The 21893-nt window shown below is 52.8% G+C and overlaps 5 protein-coding genes across 5 annotated transcripts; 1 reads left to right on the plus strand and 4 right to left on the minus strand.

The window, feature by feature from the left end:
- Positions 1–4891: 4891 nt before the first annotated feature.
- On the minus strand, positions 4892–8563 carry EsH8_I_001271 (U2 snRNP complex subunit HSH155; the record flags this gene model as incomplete). Its single annotated transcript, XM_083268684.1, has 1 exon — positions 4892–8563. The coding sequence occupies one exon, from the start codon at positions 8561–8563 to the stop codon at positions 4892–4894; it is 3672 nt and encodes a 1223-aa protein (XP_083119122.1).
- A 544-nt stretch (positions 8564–9107) lies between these two features.
- On the minus strand, positions 9108–10435 carry EsH8_I_001272 (8-oxoguanine glycosylase OGG1; the record flags this gene model as incomplete). Its single annotated transcript, XM_083268685.1, has 3 exons — positions 9108–9866; positions 9922–10258; positions 10317–10435. The coding sequence occupies 3 exons, from the start codon at positions 10433–10435 to the stop codon at positions 9108–9110; spliced, it is 1215 nt and encodes a 404-aa protein (XP_083119123.1).
- A 459-nt stretch (positions 10436–10894) lies between these two features.
- Positions 10895–11458, plus strand: EsH8_I_001273 (Sm-like protein LSM2; the record flags this gene model as incomplete). Its single annotated transcript, XM_083268686.1, has 4 exons — positions 10895–10908; positions 11015–11162; positions 11261–11363; positions 11427–11458. The coding sequence occupies 4 exons, from the start codon at positions 10895–10897 to the stop codon at positions 11456–11458; spliced, it is 297 nt and encodes a 98-aa protein (XP_083119124.1).
- A 319-nt stretch (positions 11459–11777) lies between these two features.
- Positions 11778–14405, minus strand: EsH8_I_001274 (DNA repair metallo-beta-lactamase-domain-containing protein; the record flags this gene model as incomplete). The annotated part of the gene is made up of 1 exon (XM_083268687.1): positions 11778–14405. The coding sequence occupies one exon, from the start codon at positions 14403–14405 to the stop codon at positions 11778–11780; it is 2628 nt and encodes an 875-aa protein (XP_083119125.1).
- A 2621-nt stretch (positions 14406–17026) lies between these two features.
- On the minus strand, positions 17027–21824 carry EsH8_I_001275 (uncharacterized protein; the record flags this gene model as incomplete). The annotated part of the gene is made up of 3 exons (XM_083268688.1): positions 17027–20940; positions 20993–21647; positions 21723–21824. The coding sequence occupies 3 exons, from the start codon at positions 21822–21824 to the stop codon at positions 17027–17029; spliced, it is 4671 nt and encodes a 1556-aa protein (XP_083119126.1).
- Between the last annotated feature and the right edge of the window lie 69 nt (positions 21825–21893).

A 21893-nucleotide genomic window follows, 5' to 3' on the forward strand; every position in this document is an offset into this window, starting at 1 on the left:
ATCCGGGACCCCGTATCTGTAAAGGGGAAGGTAGGCAAAACCAAGACCGTCAAGTCTCCTGTAGGTCAATGCCGCAAGTTTTGGTTGCTGTCTTGTGTGAGTGTTGTACTTTGGTGCAGGTGGAGCGAATGACGGGTGACGCGCGTAAACTGTTGCAGACATGTTGTTGACAGCTGGGGCGCCCTGAGCGACGCCTACCGAGACGGGACGAACGTCTCCCTAGCGGCATCGGGATGCTCGTGTTGATCCCATTGCTCCATTTCTACCACATGTACAGGAGAGCGAGCAAGACACATCACACAAAGGCGCTACGCCTAGCAGTGGCTGCAGCTTCTAATGGCGGAGTTGCTGCAGCCGGACAGCCCTGGGGAGAGACGCGAGCGACCGTTTGAAGTGGTCAAGCCAAAAACAGAGTAGATCGGAAGCTACTGTGTGCCGGCGTCATATTGAGGTCACAACGCTGTGATTTCAAGAGAGAACGCCACGGGGAGCGGTGCGTCCACCAAAGCCCAAGCCATGGGCGGGGATGTCGGACAGAGAGGCTACAGTCGACGTCGGTGCAGCCGCTAAAGAAGAGCATCGGCGATGAGAAGGGAGCTGGGGGTGTGAAGGCAATTCGACGGGCGCTGATCGAAGCAGTAATGTTGGCACGCTGCATCCTTATTTGGCAGTCTTCTCTTCAATTCCAAGCGAACAATTTGCATTTCTGCGCCCAATGACCAAGGCATGAAGCAGGACCAACTGGAGGCATAATCATGACAATATCGCCTTTCCTCAAGGTAGAATGAAGGGAGGGAAGTCAGTGTTGCAAGAATTAGACAGAGTTTGACGATTCACAGACAGTACAGCCTGGCCGGCTGGTGTTGTCGAAGCGAAAAGTGGAAAGGGTGCGGCTCAATCAATGGCAGACATGGCCTGTGTTGCACCGCTAGGCGCGATCCCTTCCCTTCCCTTGACCTTCTTTCTTTCTGTGCCTTTACCTCATGCGCTTTATTCTGCACCTGCTGCGTAACATAGCAAGGCAAGGCAAGGCCTGGGAAAGCAAGTGCCCAAAACGCAAGGTAAGACTCGGAGAACATTTTGCCTTGCTGTACGAAGGGTATACAAATAGATGCCTTGAGGTAGGTGTGGTTGGTAGGACTCCCTGTGCTAGCCGCCCCCAACACACGGGAAACTGGGCGAGGGAAGGGCATCGTGGGATGTGTTTCGAAACACTCAATGACGTACCCAGCTGCCTTGTTCATTCTGAAACGGCCAAAATTCGCCTATCCCTTTCCATCAATCTGCTCATGTTTCCTATCATCTGATCAAAATGCCGGTAACTACTTAAACTATCGTGAACCCCCCGTCCGCATCTGGTGTACCCCAAGTTGATTATTATTTCTTCCACCGGAAACGTTTCGTCCCAGCACTTCAGACCACGTCCTCGTAATATTTTATCCCTCTTTCAGATTGATTTCACTATACACACAACCTTGCAATCCCGAGGTATCCGCTCTCTATCTGTCTCTCTGCATTGCCTCACCTTTTGTGAACATGAATAGTAAGGCGCCGTCGCCAATTACGCTTCATACTACTGGGGGGGGTTCCTGGAGAGCGAGATTTTTTGCCGACACCGATTGATTTTGGGCATAGCCATGCTAACACGCAACGCGCACACCGTCTATTCTCCCTCCATACCTCGCTCACACTCATCCCTTACATAGACAGTCTCCTTGGCGGAAATCAAGTGCTCGAGTCGTTCCCGACGCCACTTGTCTTCCTTCCGCATTGCTCGATGGTCTGCCCTGCCAGCCCTCAAGGACTCACTCCGTAGATCAGAGCGGCCCCTGGCGCCAAACCGATTATTAGCCCGATAGCTTAGCCACCCCAATGACGCCAGCTTGAAACTCTGTTACAGAAAGTGCCTGCTTAGCTTGACAGGACGTTCTGGAGTTTTGAAGGAAACTTCCGGATCGTCATCTTCACCATGTGTGAAGAAATATCCCGCTCGTGGACGGGAGGGCGACAGTACGATGAAGGACGATGATCCGTGCAGATCGCGGACTTTGCACATGGGACGACACGCGGGTGAGGCATAACGCCTACAGGGTTAAACCGCCATCTGCACCAGCGGATTGCCATTTCTCATGATGTGCCAGGGCCGTAATGAAGGGGCTCCAGTTTTGTGAGCATGCCAATCCTCGAGTGTTGACCGCCACACGCCCTCAAAACGGCGCGTCGCCCCAGCAAGGCTGCGGCTTCACTACAATCGTTCCTGCTTTGCCAAGATGAGACACAGCGCGGTGGTCCGGCCGACTGGATGCCGTTCATCTTGGGCAGGCCTTCCCTTCCCTTTCCATTAGCACCTGTCCCCAATGCAAGCGGCACGTAGTGTAAATGAGGCAGGCATGTCTCAAGGACTTGAATTTCTTCGGCTTCCGCTGTGGTTGTCTAGGACATGTCTAGATATCCTCTCCCGCCCCAAAGATTCGCCCAATTCCCACAAGCAGACATCCTGGTTCACCAGTGAATTTGACCGAGGTCTCCGAGACATTGCTTACCGCCTTCGTCCTTGCCGCCTTCCACGTTATTTGAACGTCCGGGCAAAACCGAGGGGCCTATTAACGACCCCCTCCATGAATACTGCCGATCGCTGCTCTGGAGGCTTATAAACGTGAAAATGGCTGGTCCAAGTCATGCCGTAGGGCGGCTAGTGTGCTCAGAACGCCTCGGTCAGCCCAAACTATCACCAGCTAGCCTCAACTCTTTTGGCTGGTTGGTGCGGGCTTGCAGATCCCCCGCAGGGACCCTTCGCGCGCGAGAGGCAACACCAGCACCATCATGGCCGTTTTCTTTGCACCTGACTTTTGAAGGCCGATCAAGCAGGGCCAGCCAGTCAGAGTAAAAAGAAAGGAATGGGAATTGGATGCGCCAGTATCAGTGAGACGGCGCGGATGCTCGCATATGGCCCGCCGAAAGCAGCCATATGTCTCGAAAGCTGATCCGCTTACACGGTGTGTCGGTCAGACCGCATTTCACTTTCCGATACTGTACGCTTTTCTCGATTGCAGCGCCACGGGGGGGAGGGGACCTGGTTGAATTACTCAAAATGTCGTTTGCGATGAAGTTGACGGATTCGGGGATTAGGGCTCTTGAATTTTGGAACGGTAACTCGGTCTCCTCCATTTTTTACACTACGAGTTCGACAATCTACCCGCGTCGCCTCACCTGAATCTGGCATTTCTCATCCGGCTCGAGTGATTGACATTCCCCACGGGAGAGAGAGAAAAAAGGACCGCAAGGCAGCGTGGCAGCAACAGCAACGGCAGCATCGACAGTGTACCACAACCAGTCAACCGTACCGCCCGACCCCAAGGTTGCAACCAACCAAACAGGTTCAGCCCCTGAGTGAGTTGCATTCCGTGGCCATCTCAAACGCCCGAGAAGAGGAGAAGACACGAAAAAACTGCCCCTGACCCACAAGTACAGCGGTACCGCTGATCACCAGCGACAAGAAGGAATTTATGATCGGTTATGCCGGCCACGCTTGAACTAGAATGAGTGGGTGGTCTTCGTTTTCCCTCCAGCTGTAGCTGCCGTACGGGGGGAGCATCCGTACGAACGCGGAGTTCTTTTTTTAACCCCAGGAAGATTGAGAACACGTGAGCTGTGCCTGATGAGAGCAAGGTCATCGCGGATAACGAAAGGAGAAGGGACACACCAAAAGCAAGGCTTCCAATCCTCACGGAGAGGGCCATCCTGGGAGCGATTTTCAGGCCAAGGTATCTGTCCACCGAGACTGGGATAAGGATTTAGTAAACACGACTGATCCCCCGCTATAACAATTATAGCTACATGCTATGTGATGCGCGTTTGAGGACACAGGGCGACGAGGCTGAATCGCGTCGGTGATGTCCCTTCTTGTGTACCTTCGGGAGTACACAATGCATCAAATGAGCCCATCTGATCCTTTCTCAAAGAGGTGTATCCCAGGAGGGGAATTCCGGGTCAAACTTACTTCTCTTTCCCGACCGGGACGGGGATGAAGGCTTTTCGGCGAGCATGACTTGGAAAAAAAGTCCCCGCTGTCCGTAACGGGAAGACGTTAATATATACATCGGGGAACTCGGACGAGCGAGGCTGAATCGCGCGTGATTTCACTGCTGCCGCGACTGGGAAAGAGACGGTATCAGGCTACTGCGAAGGTCTTTCCGATCCTGACAGACAGGTGTATCCTGGACTGTACCCCAGCCCCATGATGGAGACAGGGCGGCGGCCTTCGATTCCCCCCTTTGTGCCAGGGGACATTAGGACGAGGAATCACCTGCTTTCGAAGAAGAATCAAAGCCCTTGGAAATGTCGGACCCGAACAATTATCGGCGCCATCTCCACGCATTTTTCCCTTCGGAACGATCACAGCTATTACAGTTGACAGAAGTGGGTAATCATTATCGGCGATGCCATGGTGACAGAAGGCAAGAACCCAATGGCGAGCCGTTTGACCCGAGTCAGATAACAAAGAGAAAAGGCGGAAGGAACGGGCACGCGCGCATGAAATATTTTTGAGGGCCTCAGTAGCAAAACGAGCTTTTTCGTGTAATTATTTTGCCCAACAACGCCGCTTTGGTTCAATGCTCCACCGACAAAAAAAGTCTACACGATCGAGTATTATGACTCAAGTACAATGGCTACCTTGCGCCTGTAACGCGCAACACGCATACTTCGTTTCCCTGTTCTGTCCCTTCGTCTTCTTGCACTTCTGCCTCCTCATCCTTTGACGCTTCCCTACCAAGTGTGGGCCCGTCACAGAAAACCATCATTTCTGGGATATCGTATGTAGAAGAAAACCCGGAAACCCATGAACCCAATCGCTCGCTCCGTCTCTCCCGCTTTGTGTGCCCCGTGCACTTTAGAGCATAATGGCCAACTCTGACCTGTCGACATTCTCCTCGTCAAGGTTGGGGTAGTACGGCACCATGGCGTCGGCACCTTGGACGTACGCGTCGTTGTAGAGCCGCCAGTACGGCTGGCGCACCTTGCGGGCCGGGTGGAACAAACCCGCCCAGACGTAGTTGAGGACGACACCAGGGCCGACAGCCATGCGGATGGCCTCGATGGCCTCGATGATGCGGTCAATAACGTGAGGACTCGTCTCAAAGAGGTTGGGGTACAACAGGTTGAGAAGATGGACCATAGCGTCTTCGCAGCCAAGACCTACAACACCGAGAGCGATATGCTTGACGACTGATGCGGCTGTCTGACGATGGACCTGGTCGCGGTCGATTAGAGCGTCCTCGAGCAGGGGCGTAACGGCGTAAACGTAATCCTTGGCCATCTCGCCGATGTACTCAAATAGGAAGGATAAAGACTTGAGAACACCGTTTTGCACGTTGAGTTCGGGCACGCGGTACTCGTTCATGAGGGCGGGGAGCACGGTGAATGGCGCGCAAGTTTCGGCGACGATACCAATAGCAACGGCCGTGTTGACACGAGACTGACGCTCCTGCACTCGGAGGTTGTTCAGCAGCGTGGCGAGCACATCTTGGGGACCAATGGCCTTGGCGATGAAACCGAATGTGTTGTTGGCTGCACGACGAATGCCCTTCTTGTGCGCCTTGAGCATATCGAGGAGCTCAAAGCAGATACGCATCCACTCACGGGCGTTGACACTCTCGGGCCCACGGTCGGCGATGCGGCCGACAAGATCAATAGTGTTTTCCTGGACCTTCTCGTGTCTGTTGCGCAGAATAGGGGTAAGTCTGGGCAACAGATCCTTAATCGGAGGCTGCATCTGCGTGATGCCAACAACTGTGACAATAGAACGCAAGGCTCCCAGAATGGATCCGAGGACTTCGGGGTACTCCTCGCCCAGGTACTCATAAAGCACGATACCGAGCTTGCCCATCAAGGCATCTTCTCCGCATTGCTTCATGACCATGGCGATACGTGAGATGAGGTCGGCTGCTTGCTGTCGTACTGTTGCTGACTTATTGTTCAGCCGCCAAAGGATGGTACTGACGATCTGCGGCAAGTAGGGCTTGCAACGTGTTCCAAGGGCGTTGACAACGGAGCCGAATCCGTTAAGCATGACGATATCCTCCACGCTTTGTTCTTGGAACGAGTGCAAAATACCGTCGATCAAGCGCTCCTCGAGACGCTCGCCAATATCTGCCGCGCCCAAACTGGCAACGATCTTTTCTACCGTCTCGACGGTCATCTTTCTGTAGGCCTCGCTCTCGTCTTTGAGGTTTACGACAATCCTCTCCAGAATCTCACTGACTCCAACCTTCTGGCCGATGTCGACCGTGGTCTCCACAACTTGTCTGTAGTTGCGCTTGTCCAAGGCCATTCTTCTTACCCAGAAGCTCTTGAAGAACTCGTCCAGCACGTGTTCTTTAAGGTAGCCTGCGGTAACACCATCTGTACCAGCGCACTGAGACACCACCTTCAGGACAACCTTCTTCATCTCTTCATCCGGCGAGGAGAACTCGCGGAGTAGGATCTCCATGATTTGACTAGTGTAGTAGTTGGCATACTCCTCGTCCATGAGAGGGATGATGAAGCCCACAGCTTTGAGAAAGCCTGCCAAGCCCTTGCCTCGCTGCTTGCGAGCTCCGGTCCATAGTGGGTTGAGAATATCGTCAAAGCTCTCAATACCATATGGGTTCGAGGCTTCGGCAAGCGCAGCAATGGCCAGACTGGTAACTGTTCTGACCTTCGTCTGCTCGTCATTAAGGTTGGGGCCGATACAGTCGACCAGACCCTTCAGGTGTGGCAGAACAGCGCAGCCCATCAGAATGGGGATTTGCTGCACGATCTTCACACCCGTGTGCCGGGCCTGCCACGACTTCTTGCTTCGACAGACGGCCCGAAGGAAAGGTAACAGAGCGGGAATACCCAGAGCGGAAGCTACAACGGCAAATGCTCTGGCGGTGGTGTTTCGTACGTACTCGTCAACGTGATCGATATCCGGCCTCATCGTGCTGATCATGGTAGCCAGACCAGCTGCTTTACTGAGGTTGGAGATAATCTCGCGACCCTCGACTCTGGCGTAGTAGTCTTGGTCAATAAGCAGTGGCTCGATAACGACCAAAATCTTGTGGACATATGGTCGCACGAGGTCATCAAGCTTGTAGAGAATTCGATCAATGACCTTGACAAGCAAGTGGCGTTCTTGGTCTTCCAACGTCTTCTCCATGAGCAGAGGGAGGATTTGATCGAAGAGCGGACCCGCTCCAAACTGCCTGGCATTATCGGTGAGCTGTCTCAGAGCAGTTTTACGCATTGGTGGAGTACCATTCTTGACTTTCAAGAGCAGCCTCATGATCTTCCTTTCTTTCATTTCCTCCACGCTCAGACTGTTCTCATCAGAACCATCGGTCAGCTTACCGAAGTATGCCATGTCCTCGGTCTTGAAAAATTGCAAGTCGCCGATGCCTGGGATCTCTGCAGGCATTGGTTTTCCGCTCAGTCTGACAGAATCAGGGTCCTGCATCATAAACCCGGTTTGCGGTGCTGGTGTAGCCATGAGCTTATGAGCAGGCGCGCGAACCGGGGCATATCCCGGAGGCGGCTCGAGAATCTTGTATCCTTGGTCTTCGCCGGGAAGAAGCGCATCCAACTCTTCATCGCTCAGAGGCATGTTGCGCCCCGATATGTCTGTTCCGAAGGTCGTGGGCAGGACGGCACTGCCCGCTTGCGAAGGGTGCATCGGTGTAGCAAGTCCTTGGTTACCCATGGGAGTAGCGGAAGGCGCCTGATCCCACCTTGATCGCTTCTTGGGTCCGTCTGCAGATTCGGAGCCGGGCGGGGCAGGAGTTTGATCCCATCGCGACCGCTTCGACTTCGCGGGCTCTGAAGGTTGGGCAGCCTCTTCGTCCGCAGCTGGCGTGGAGGAAACATCCCATCTCTTCTTACGTTTTCTTCCAGCAGTAGCGTCCTCGGTCGATCCTGCTTCTGCATTCTCCTTGTCGCCGTCATTTAGAGTCGCCTTAGCAACATTGCCATCCTCCTCGATTCGGCCCTCGGCCTTGGCCTGGATAAGGCGGAGGGTGCGGTCCTCCTCTCTCTCCAGCTCCCTCCTCTCCATTACTTGCCGATAGCTGGTGCCATCTTTGGCGGCGCCGTTCTCGCCGGTGGAAGTAAAAGCATCGGCTCGGGTGGGGGACAAGGCGCGGTCGAATCGTCGCTTCTGGTAGTCTGTCTCGCGATCGGTGATCCTATTGCTTCGCTCGCCCTGGCCTGCTAGGGGATCATCTTCCTCGACACCGTCGCCGCGAGCGAACTCGTCGATCATGTCACGAGAAGCCGTGTACTGACCGACGAGGCGACGCGTGTTGTCGACGCCCTCCATCTCGTCATCGTCATCGCCAGCGGGGATGGACGTGTTGTATCCGGCAAACTTGTCGACGCCATTGCGGTCATACAGATCGGTGTCGAAGCTATCGGTGAGTTTCTGCTTGGTGCCTGCGTCGGCACGCTGGTTGGATGGGTCGAAGGTGCGCGATCCCTTTTTCGCAGCGGCGGCGGCATTGCGCTCCGCCTGGAGCTTCCGGACGGTCTCGAAGTCTGCGTCGGACATTTTGAATTATGGATATTGTTGCTTCATGTCACTTGTGAAGGTGCAAGTGGGCGATCGAAGATGACGACGCGCATCAGTAATGGTTGTTTGTTGCTGATGAGGCTGAAGGGGGGAACCAAAGAGTCGCAGGAGAGTTTGCAATCTGCGGTAGGCAAAAGCTTTGCTGTTTCCGACGCCACCAGGAACTGTATGCCCGAATTTTAGCCGAGAAACGCCAAGGCTGGGAGCTTCCGACCTCCAGAAAACCGCAACTTATCAATGGACCCAAATTCTTGTTTTAATTTGTTTTGTTTTGTTTTTTCTGGGACACGTCTTATTTAAATTCTGTATCTGCGTCTGCTTTACAATAGAACAAAAATGTCACTCCTATCAGCGTTGGCGGAACCTCGTTAGAAGGCAAACGTTGTTTACACAAGTATTCCTGAATACATGATTCAAACTAGAGTTTCGAGGGAAACAACGGCAAATGGTGAGCAAAGTGTCTTAAAGATGGCAAAGCTTATAAAGTCAAAGCAGACGACAGATATGGCATTTACTGCACGAATCAGCTCGACTTACGTGCCTGCGACCGAGTTCTCCTCCGCTTTGGGGACGACTCCACCGTCGTTGCTCCCGGCGCCACATGCTCTACTTCAACTTTGACCTTTGCCTTCACAATCTTCCGTTTCCTGCTCAGCATCGGCGCATCTTCGTCGACCGTAACCTCCTTCTTCACCGTCACCGTTTTGTCCTCCTCCTTCTTTACAGTTCGCTCAGAAAAGGTCTTCAAATCCGCCGTAAACAGCACCGAGTGAGCCCAGCCCGCATACTTGCCCCATAGCTCCCTAAAATGATCTCCTACCGCATCATACATGGCTTTATTGAAAGTCTTGGTCTTTGTTTTGCCAAACTTGTAGTCCCGCTGTGCAATCTGCCAGACGTGCGTGTCTACAGGCACGGCCTCCCCCCAGCCCAGGCCCATCAGACAGACGCAGTCGGCAACCTTAGGCCCGACGCCTGCTAATTGAAGAAGCTGTTCGTGAGCCTCCTTATATGTGCACTGAGGTAGCTTAGAACCCTCTTTCGTCTGTCTATAAGATTGATTCTCTGGGTTCGTGAGGCTCTCAAACCAACCCCTGGGTCTTTCGTTCACTACAATTGAAGCAGTCTGCGCAATATATTTGGCTCTGTAGCCGAAACCAAGCTCCCTCAGATGCGCCTCTACTGAGTCACCCGTCAGAGCCTCGGGCGTGGGAAAATCGTGGAACGCCTCATCTCCAATATGACCAATGAGTGGCCCATAGTGTTTGCAGAGCTTATGAACCTGGGCGAGTGTGAGTGAAGAGCTTTCCTGTCTGCCGCTTAGAGGGTTTCCTCACCATTTGCGATATCCTTGAGATGTTGTTGTTGCTGCTGCATATGAAGCAAACCAACGCCTCCCATGCATCTTGACTCAGCATGCGAACACCTCCAAACTCTGGAGCTTTCTTGCGAAAATTGGGATCTGCTTTCGACCATTGCTCATACAGAGACTTCAGATCCAATTTGAGACTCAGGTAGTGCCGTAACAGCCCCTCGGTGTCGTCGGCATCGGATTCGCCATAATTTACAGGATGAGTGGGCGGGTATGCTGGCTTCGAAGGCCAAATGACCTTATAGTACAAGTAAGTCCTGTCTTGCTTGAGCGAGACGATGCGCCCGTGCAAAGTACAGCACCTAGCCGAAGTTCAGCATAAGGGATTGATATGTGTACAACAAAGTGGAAATTTCAAACCATTCGTCATTGATACTGCGCCACCGGAAGGATTGGCCGCATCGAAGAGTTGTGTCGATACATAGCTCAGCTAGACTGACGGGCAATTTGCGCCACTCGGTCGCCCTGGCTAAAGACATGCTCAAGCTTAACGTGCAGTTCTCAAGATAAATGAGAATATTTGATAATGAAGAGACCGAGAAAAAGCAATGATTAAATGACAAAATAATACAACACGAATGAAGGAGAAATAACTTCCGGCAAGAGGTCGATACAGTATATTGGTGAAGTCTCGTGAAGCTAAGTGAAGTTGCCGTTCCGGTTAGTTGACAGTGGAGAGTGTGTTCTTCCCCTGAACGGACTAGTCGACTCAATGGCAGTTGCCACCCAGTAAATCCTAGCATAGGTCACCAGCCATATATGCTCAGCCACACAACAGCCAGCCACCAAGCATGCTTCGGGCAAGACAAGACAAGACCGTACATACTGTGTATGTACACAGTACGTTTGTCTCCACACCTCTTCGCACTCAGGCTCACGAGCATCACGACCTTATTGAGCGGCTCATCATAACCAGCTACTACCCCAAACCGCCCACCATGCTCTTCTTCAGGTACGGATTTCCACTCAGTCAAACGGAGCGATGTTATACTAGGCTTTTTAAACCACCACCTCGAGCGTTTGACACTCCCAATACTAACGCGCTTTTAACCCTCTAGTTTCTTCAAGACTCTCATAGACCACGAGGTCACCGTCGAGCTCAAGAACGACATTCAGATCCGCGGTGTCCTCAAGAGCGTCGACCAATACCTCAACATCAAGCTGGATGACATTGCCGTCGTAGAGGAGCTCAAGTACCCGCACCTGGTCAGTCTACCAATCTCTTCTCCCATCACCCTCTGTCTGCCCTGTGCCCCTCTATCAATCAGCGATTCTGAAAATCACCCGCTGACAACGTTTCTCAGAGCTCCGTCAAGAATGTATTCATTCGTGGTTCTGTAGTGCGCTACGTCCATCTCCCCGCTGGATCTGTAGACGTACCTCTCCTGGAGGACGCGACGCGGAGAGGTGAGTCCAACTACCCTTGTCAACATGTTGCACGTGGATGAACAGCACTGACAAAGCAAACAGAGGCGGCCGCACAGGCAGCAAAGGCAAAATAGACCGCTAGTACTGCTGGCGATGAGGTCTTGGAATGAAACGTGGGAATCACGATAATGCGACCGGGGCACTACAAAAGCCGGTCCATAAACATCGGGAGAGGAAGGCTCTATAGCCTGATCACTAGATACGTGCTAGCCCAACATAAGTCACGGCGTCTGGCAGAATCCCTTTAGAGGATATGGACACAAAATGGGCGGGAAATTTTGATATCTGGCCAAATGTCCACGGGAATAAACCGATGTTGAAAGGACTTGCGCGCCCGACTAAGTAGTATTCTTTGTTCATTACTCATTACGTAGTGTATCGTGATGCAAGCAATCACCACCAAACGCCTCCTCCACGACCGTCCTTGCCATCCCATAGCGCAGCCTCTTTACCCTCACTCTCCTCACCCTCGAGAGCATGGATGAGGCCACCCTTCCTCCTATCGGACAACCATTTATCGATCCATCCCTTCATCCTCTTCCTTGATGCTTCGCTTCCAATGTTGACGGTAGGAACTACCTTCTCAATGCGCAACGCCATCACAAACATGGCTAGCTCTCGGAAACTGCTGTGCTCGCTGTAAGGCACTCCAAAGCACATGGCTTCCTTGGTGCTGCCGCGTTGTGCCACGAAATCCTTGGCCCCGAACCGTGATCGCCATGCCTTGCCCTGGAGAATCTGTGTCGTTGGGATTGTGCCGGGCTGCGTGTTGGCTGATACCGTCTTGCCTTGTCCTTGCGGGCGGTAGTTCCAGCCGGAAGGACGTAGACCGACGATGCGATTGAAATGCGGCTTGTATGAATTGAGATACTCTTGCAGGGTTTCGGCGCGAATTTCCATGAGCATTTGCATATGAACTTGAGCCTCCAGTGGGTCATCCGTCAGAAGTGCCGCCAGTTCCGGGTCTCCAAGTTTGGAACAAATCCGTATCTTCGACTTGGATGCAAAGATTTTACTACCCAGTGCTTGCGCAATAGCCATGCAGATGCGCTCTTTTCCAATAGAGTATGTGCCGCAGATAACAAGAAGGCGCTCCTTGGGACCATTGTTCGGCTTCGCCTTCGAGACATCATCTCCATTCGCTTTCGTGAAGAACTTGCTGACAGAGCCTGTGCCGGCCTCCCTGTTGACTTTATCCCATGTGTTATCCTCAAAACTTTGATCCGAAGCTAGAGATTTGCACAAATCTGCGCAGGCTTTGATAACATCGTTTTGAGGCGGAAAAGAATAGCGTGGGTTGAGATAAGTCGTATCAAGGTAGCACACATCAATTTTTTGTTGTCTGTCCTTGCCGGAAATCGAGTCTTGCACCTCCGGTTTCAGCAAAGGATGCGCAACTTGTGCTGGGCACGCCCTGAAGTCGCCACAGTGTAGAACTCTCTGTTTCCTTGCATTCGGTCCCTTCCCCATCGTCTTCTCGAACAGGAACAAAGAGCTGCCGGGGCAATGGTTTGCAGGGATCATAGTTACCGTAACACCCTCAGTGCCTGGAACCTCCACAGTTTGATCGAAATCGAGCGGGACAACCCATTGCGCGGCTACACGCAACTGCATCTTGACGAGGTCTCCGGTAACTTTACTGCAATAGATGGGGCCATGCGTCCAGCTGGCGGTCAGGCCAATATAATGGTCGCTGTGGAAATGGCTCAAAAAGTAGGCATTGCATCCCTTGACTGCACCATACCTGAAGGCATCTACACAGATGTAGAAACCAGGCATGATCTTGTAGAACGGACAAGTTCGTTGATATGCGGGCTTGCCACGTGCTGAGTGTTCTGCGGCTGCGGCACCTGCCCATGCTGCATCCTCGGCATGGCCTGACATCAATTTCGTAAATGCCGAGGTCGGTTTGCTTCCAGCCTCGCTGATATTGAACGGGTTGGCTTGGCCCTCTCGGGGTATTGCTGCGCGTGCAAACCGTTTACTGGCATCTGGGGCGTTGAGTATTGCCGGGTTTATAACTTCCTCTTTGTTTGGTTTTCTAATATCTTTAGGCTGTGGGAGCGGGATCGGATTGCCATCGAGGCAGGCATTGACGTGTCGTGTTGCCTGGTCAGGTGTGATACCGACAAGATTACCATCGCATATTGGGCAATTGGCCACCATAGCATCGCTAGACTGCACAGGATTGGCAAAATCGTCGCAAGAATAGTCTCCCGTGTCCGCAGCTTCGGCTTCAGCTTCTAACCGGGCTTGCTCCTCCATGTATTGCATCATTCGATACTCTTCGCCGCCAAAATCTTCGTCGTCGGGGAAATCCTCTAGATCACCAAATTCGTCAACATTTGCAAACTCAGTGTCGATCGAGTCCTCAACCTTCAATAGCGGTGGCGGGCAGCTGGCGTCTTTTGCGGGTAGTGTCACCTCCTCCTTTTTCAAGTGAACTGGCGCTGTCGCCTCCCCTTCAATTTCAGTAGGCGGCATTGTATCCTCCCTTAGCTTGACAGGCGGGACAACAGGAGGTAAAGTTCGGATCGCGCTTAGGAATCCAAGCCTCTTTGTCGCAGCCGTTGGCTCCTCCTCACTATCGGAATCGTCAAGAAATGGGCCCTTGCGCTTTGTCGCCTGCTTCTTTGCGGGCTTCGCTTCCGTAGGTGAAGATGGAGCTGGTTCAGACACTATCGGACTGTTGGATTCCTTCGCACCCGACTGTCCAGTTTCACTGTTATAATCTTCGCGGCTCAGCCTCCTTTTCTTATTTGACGACTCAACCTCGTTGAACCTTTCCTCTTCCTCCCACTGTTCGGCGTCGTAGATTTCTGCCTCTTCGTCACCTTCGTTATGGACAGCAAGCTTCTCATGGCCATCCAGAAAGAGGGATGGTTCCGGCTTTTCGGTCTTTTGAAAAAAACTCAAGATACTAGCATTTGGCCGCGCGGGCTTTCTTGAGGGAGGAAGCTTGACCAAGGGTTTCTTTGGAGTGCTCGTTCGCTTCCGTGCTGCCGATGATGGTGGACCCATCTTGCCACATGCCTTGCGGGTAAGAATTCGGGGATTTATCAATGAACACAAATAAAGAGCAGCCGTGGGTTTGCAGGCGGATTTAAATACCAGGAGACCTTTTTGAGTTGCCGCAAGTTGGGAGGTAGGCCTAAGCAAATGGGATATAAGGGCGAAAGTAATGACGTTGGGGTACGGTCCCTCCAAAACACGAAAAAACGCGGGGTCTCGTCCTTTTCCGACGTTCCAATTTGTCGCGAAGTCACGTGCACCATTGCAGGTCTTATACCTGACGACAATGCAACATTTGTAACGAAATCTAACCGACAATGGCATCGGTTGCATCCCGCAGATCATGATATCAGGTTTTACGCGTTTCTGAAAATTCATATTGTCCGTTGACAGTTGAAGGGAGATGCCAAACCTGGTGAAGCTGTCTCCAGAAGCTCAAGCCCTGCATACCAAAAGGCCTAATGTTGGTGGACATCGAAGGTCTACATGGGTTGCGATACACTATCTAAGCAATATCAATCAGCAAGCCTGATTTACGTATTTGGCGATCATTCCATAGACTAGAGCATCGCAGCCATCAAACATAATCACCAAAATCTCAACGTATGTTGGGATCAGTATTCGGCTACGCAAGGCCCAATGGGGAGGAGTGACCTATATGCATTGACGAATATTACTCATATTGAAGACTTTGACGCTGTTCTGTCGACCATGGCAGTCGTTCTATCTCTGTTTTCTCTGTTCTTCAACCCGCTATTCTCGCACGTTGCCCTCCCGAAAGGTCAACCTAGAAGTGTCTCAGAGCGCAACTCTCGCCAGACGCTTTGCGTGGCCGACTCCCATGGTTATCAAAACATTGATACAGTAGACGCTGATGCCGACACAACCCGAGACAAAGTTTCGAGTGTTCTCTCCGTCCTTCGATTCGGCGCTCGGCGCCAGGCCGGCAAAATGCCCGTACTGCACCCAAAGTTTGCCATTATTGCAAACATCAAATACTGGATCCTTGCCGCTTCCGCTTTCATCCCGTGCCTGTCGTAAAGCGTAAACCATATTCCTGGGTTATGTGTAAACCTATAGGTAGCGGCAAGGAAGATGGCCATACCGAAACACTGCGCGAAATAACACTCCACCGGCCGAGACGTCCTACGACGTAGCTAAAACCCGGGGTACCAAAGGATCAAGGCCACGTCGAGTGTTAGTCTACCGATGTGCAGGGATACCCACATGCCAAGGACAAGCTTCTTGTCCGTGATTGACATGGCGAGCGCGATATTTTCTTAGGCTGTGTAATGTTTTGCTTGGTAATTTAAATGTGTTTCGCAGTCTCCGTGATGGTTGAAAAGTCGTTAGTTTGGTGGGCTGAGCAACAAAGGTAGAAGAACATGATGCTGCAAATTGGAATAGGAAAACCCAAAAACGAAATAGAACCCAGCAGGTGTAAAGGAAAGCCAGTTTGAGAGAAGTTAACTGTAGATAATAGCTTGAAAACGTTTTGGGGAAGGAGGAGGGCGTGATCCTGCAACCGATCGTGCTAGGTCCCTGGTAGAGTCCTCCTTACTAAATCTCAACTCAATGGAAGAAGAAAGCACGTTGTTATTTGCACAGCGGGAAGGACTTGGCCCCTTCAATACTCGTTGATGCAGTTCAGCACCGTGTGCTCTTCCCCTGGCTGTATTTACGTGGTATTGTGTAAAGTTGGGTCGGTCGATTATCTGATGACTTGAGAGCAGGCAGCCGTACTCAATGGCTCTTTTTTTTTTTATGAGGTGGTTTCTATCTTCTCAGTTTGATTACATTGTGGTAATATTTAGATGTTTCTACATGTACCTGGAGCCCGACACTCATCTATTCATAGTTCTGGGATATGACTCAACAGACTGAAAATGCACTGTGACTATCTTGGGCCGAGTCCTGCAGTTGTCTGCTGTACTTGCTGTCATAAAATGATCATCGTGTATATTATTTTGTCCAAAGGGCACGGGAAAGGGAGCAGGGTATCATCGGAACTTACAAAGCATGCATTGCCAGACCGTGCAGATGACTCAACCAAGCCTACGCCGTCCGCATTAGGATGCAGGTGTACCGGACAACGATGGTTGAAAAGACCACACCGAGCTAAGTCCTAGGTAAGCCACGGCCGATGTTCTCAACAATACTCCTTTGGCTGTCGTAAAGATTATCACGACCAGCAGCACCATCATAACACTGGCAGTACAGGTGGAACCAACCACGGCCACAATACGACAGGGAACATCCCCCTTCCTTTTTATATATACTCAATTCCCTTTTCTTCCGGCACCATGGTCGAGTCGGGCCGTAGCGTCGTCATCGACCGTTGACCACTAGACCTTATAACGAGTTTAATATAAAGAAGAGAATCGGGATGATTTGGCAGTCTACGTCGGACGGACTCTGCACCTTTTGGGCTTTTTGATGTCGATGGAAACTGCGGTGTATCGGCCTGGTTGCTACAGAGAGCATTTCAACCCCGGAAGAACTGGATAAGGTGTTTGAGTACTCTGTTGATTGTACATTATGATATACACTATCTGCGCTCACAATATCCATATGCCCATTGCTTCATTAATTCCAAAACACACCAAGCGGTGTCAACCTCTTGTGATCCTTCATTCGACGTCATCCATAAGCCAAGCACTTACACCCGCCCTCTCCACGTTGGCCTTGAGTTTGTTAAGCACGGCCTGGCGCCTGGCGCGCTTCGCCATCAGCTCCGACTTCTCCTCCCTACTAAACCCACTGAGTTTCTTGCGCGGAGGAGTGCCACGAACGCCGTAGGAAGCCACCGAGGACACCAATGAGTTGCGCAGAGTGCCAGGCGAGGCTGCAGCTAGTCGTTCGGGCGAAAACATGATAGATCGGCTGTTTCTTTGGGGTGTGACCATCGGGGAGCCCTCGCGGCTGTTAACCGACGAGAACCGGAGCTTGCGCATCTGATTTTCCAGGACGTCAATGTCTCCAGATCGCTTCTCCACCATGCTGGTCATCTTGCTAATGGTCCGCATGACGGCCTCGACAGTAGGCATATTGGAGTTGCCCTTGCCAGACGCGCTGTTCGCAGCAGCGATCCTCGTCTTCAGGATTGTCAGGGCCTCCTCCGCCTCGGCGAGAAGCTTGGTGAAGTTCGCGTATTCGCGACGCAGCTCATTTTGCTGGCTTGCTTGTTCGGCACTAAGAGGCAAAGAACGGCTAATGTCGGCTTGGTCGGGGTCTGTTTTGACCATTATAATCTTCGTAAGATCGTCCTGCTTTGATCGAAGGCGGGACATCTCGCGAGCAAGGTCATTGCAAGCTTCAAGCTTCTCTTCAATATTTTGAACACGGCCTTCTTCGAGGTCCTGGGCGAGGGATCTGTTGATGACTTCACCAAGCTCATCAATCTCGGAGAGAACCCAGCTATCAGGGTCCTCTAGGTCTTCCTTGCGCCGACCGCCAGTCTTGAAGCCAACGTCATGGCCTATAAGAAAGCTTGCTAGGGAGCGGGCATTTAAACCGAGGGTATCGATCATCGAGTTAATATCGCGATACACGGCTTCGACTTGTGCCGGAATATTCTCCTTCGCCGATGGCACCACATTAGAGTGTGCGATGAAGTCGTCAAGTTTTAGGGTAGGCTCGATCTTTGACGCAAGGATTTTTTGAATTTCGTCGTCCTCCTCATCCTCCAATGTCTTGGTCTCTTCAGCCTGCCGTCTCTGACGCGCAAGTCGCTGCTGCGCGACGAAAGGGTCTTCAGCAGGCTTGGAGCCGATGATCGACGAGCCCATCTGAGAAGGCTGCTTTTTCTGGGCCGCAAGAATCTGGGATGCCATGCCCGGGGCACTAACCGAACGAGCTGACTCCTGGCGCAGCATGCGTCCTGGGACGGCGCCGCGGACGGGGCTAGGAGACCGTGGGCTTGTTTGAGAAGGTCGAGGAAACATGGGTGCATTGCGGCTGAGATCGCCGAACAGTGATGCTCGTGGTCTTTCCTCCTCCGTGGTCGGTATGGAATAAGTGCTGCTGCTAACACCACCAAACGAGCTCTGTGGAGTCATGCCAGCCGTAGGTGTCATGGCCGCAATGGACGGGCTAAGGTCCTTGGCAACATCAACGCCGCTGCCTTCCGACTCTCCATCCTCATCTTCCTCAAGGTCACTATCATGATCACTTTCGGGAATGGTCGGGATGGTGGGTAGGTCATTCTCTTTGGGCTTGGCAAGGAAGTCCGGTGGCAATGGAGCGTCATCCACCGCAGGTGTAGTGTTCTGGGGAGTAGATGACCAAGTCGCAGACGACAAAGACTGTTTGGGCATCTTGAAAAAGTCTGGAGCAGTGGCAGGCGCCGTTTGCTTGGGCTTCTCCGTCACTGTCTCAGTGGGCGATTTCAGTTCATCCCCCGGCAGAGGTAGTGCTTCAGAAGGAGTAGTGGATTCCATGGGTTTGCTGGGCTTGGGCGTGAGGAAGTCTGGCGGTAGCGGAACTTCATCAACTGGAGTGGTGCTCTCCTTTGGCTTAGAAGGCTTAAGGAAGTCAGGAGGGAGTGGTGCGGTTCCGGCAGCCTTGGTCGTGGTGGCCTTTGGCGTCGACAGGAAATCAGGAGGCAGTGGCGCGCCCTCGGGCTTTGGTGGCGTCTTACTGCTACCGTCCGAGGGTGCATTTCCTGTACCTGAAGAGGACGAAGATTCACCTAGAGGATACTCATTTTTGCTTGTCGACTCGGGTGGCAAAGGAACATCGCCCATGGGCTTGTTTTCGGACTCAACCTTGATTTCAGGCGTCTTCTGGGTGGGCTTCGTGGTGCCGAACAACCCACCACCAGTAGTTGATGATTGCTGAGGGAATCCAAACAAGCCGCTCTTAGGGGTTGACGTTGACGTTGACGGGAAACCAAACTTGGATGGCGCGGGGGTCGTCGTAGGAGTTGTAGACCCCTGCCCACCGAGACTGAAAATAGACTTGGCTTTCGGCGTCTTCTCCGTTGTGTCTTCCATGTCTTGTTCTCTCAAAGAGGTTTGCTTTGCAGCATCTCCAAGTACAGAGCCGAAATTGCTGCCGAAGAGCGAGGACCCGGCAGGGGTAGCAGGCTTCTCGTCATCATCCTTGGCAGAGGGATCTGGCTTGAAAGTAGTTCCTAATTTAAATGGTTGAGAACCAAACGGGTTGCTAGTCGCCGGGCCGCTAGAGCTTGGTGGCGGGAAGACAGAGTCCTTCGACGTTGTAGAGAGCGGTGTACCTGAGCTGAAGGGGTTCGATGAGGGCTTGCTTGAAAATACGCTGCCGCCCTCATTGTTCTTATTACCAAGCGAAGCAAAGCCCCCAGAACTGGCAAAGCTAGCAAAGCCTCCGGACGCAGGAGCAGGCGCAGGGGACGCGTTGGAACCACTGCCAAAGACGCTCTTGCTTGTAGAGTTTCCAGAGAGGCTGGATTGGCCGAATGCTGGTGCGGTGGTCGCATTCGAAGCAGGCCCACTTCCTGACGCCCACGGCGACGACTTCTGGCCGAGCGTCGATGACTGGCCGAAGCCAATAGAAGAAGGCTGACCAAACGCAGGGCCCGAGGACGACGCAGAGGGGCTGCCAAAAGCACCGCCGCTTCCAAACGTTGACTTAGGGACAGAGGGTTGGCCGAAAGCAGAACCGGAGGTAGTCGAACTGCCACCGAAGGCTCCGCTGCCAAACGTCGACCCAGTAGAGGCTGTAGGAGCTGTAGAGGTAGGTGTGTTTGAAGCACCCCATGGCGAAGACTTTGCGCCGAGCGTAGAAGAGCCACCAAATGTAGGAATTTTGGATCCACTCGTACTGAAGGGCGATGCCTTGTTTTGCCCCGAACCCAGAGTAGACGTGGAACCAAACGCTGGCGAAGCCGAGGGAGCGCCAAATGCTGAGGCGTTTGAGGCCGGGGTCGGTGCCGGTGCTGAGACTGGTGCCACCGGCGGCGCAGAGGTATCGAGGACTGCCATGCCAGGGTAGGTCGTACCTTGCCTAATAGAGTCTTCATAAACGATCCACCAGGAGCTGAGAACACCTTCATGGTTGAGCACCCAGAAGGCCGGCAGTGGACCGGGGGAGTCTTCAATCTCTTCATCTGCAGGAAGGGGCTTGTAGACCTTGTCTTTGCTTGAAAGATCGAGAGCGACGCCAATGGGGACTGTGTTGTCAAAACTGTCGTTCATAGGCAAAGACGCACGCTTTGAATCATCGGCCAATTCCGTTGTGGTAAAGACGTTTGTGATGGAGTCTGCTGGGTGGTCTGGCGTCAAAGGTGTTTTCGCCCTGCTGAGGAGGCCAATGTCTGGTGAGGCGGTTGATGATACAATTAGGAGATCCTGGAGGTTGGGAGGAAAGTCCTTGAGCCTCAATATTGCATGATGGGGTGTCTTCTCAGCACCGAAAGGGTCGACGGGGTCAGTCAGTTTCTGGAATGTGAAGTCTGACGGCAGCTTTCTAGTGATTATGTGATATACCGAGGTTGGGGGAGACTCAGACGTCGATGTGTGAATGGCAAGGAAGAGGTGATTCTCCAACCAACTCAGAGAAGAAACTGGATCTAATTAGTCCGTAATGCCAGCACGTTTCACACTGCGAGAACCTACCATGAGCGTTGGTTACGTTGGGTGGCCGCGGGATCTCGCCCTTCCCCTCGCCCTCAGGGGTCATCTGGAAAATGGTACCATCCGCCATGCCCGCCACCAACTGCTTCCCCTTCGTGCTCCAGCTTACACAGCTAACCTGCCCTTTCAACGGGTTGCTGATCTGTCTTTCCTTCAGGTTCGCAATGTGTAGGTTGCCGTTGTTCGTCACAATGGCGCACAATTCCGCCTTTTCGAACGTGGGATTCGGGATGAGGGCTCTCAGCGTCTCGCCGTTCGTCGCAAGCTCGAATGCGGTTTTCGTGCCGCCCTGAAGCAGGCTCTGGACCTCGTACACGGCCAAGCCACCACCACTCTCAGCGGAGAGAATCAAATAGTTCTCATCGGCGCTGAAAGCGAGCTGCGACACTCTCATAGACATGGGTAGCTTTAGCTGGGGCTGAAATGCGCGGACATCGGATTCCCCCTCTTTCTCGCCCTCAAAGCCCTTGCGAACGGATTCGGTCGAGGCGATCGTGATGCTGTCGGGTCCCGCGGCGGCGACAAGTCCTCGGCGAGAGGCGATACTGATGAGCGAGGCCGTATCGGCGGGTAGTGGGGACCAGGCGGATGTGAGTCGGAGTTTTGCGTCGCCGGCGATCGACTTGAAACCAAGCGCCTGAACATATTTACATGGTGAGCCTTGAACTTTCAATAGACAGCGGCATCGACGGTGTCGGTGACCAGATCTCACCTCGGTCTGGATCACCTCCAGCTCGGGGCCTTGGTTCAGTCCTCCGCCTCCAGCCGTGCTCCCAGGCATGGCGTTTCCTTGATTCCCGAAGCTAAAGGCCATGGCTGCTGCGAAGTGACCGGCTTTGTGGAGGGAGGACTTTTAAGTCGGCTGGGGGTGGTCCTTTGCATT

This window comes from Colletotrichum jinshuiense, chromosome 1, assembly GCF_051148585.1.
Source record: "Colletotrichum jinshuiense chromosome 1, complete sequence".
Taxonomy (NCBI): Eukaryota; Fungi; Ascomycota; class Sordariomycetes; order Glomerellales; family Glomerellaceae; genus Colletotrichum; species Colletotrichum jinshuiense.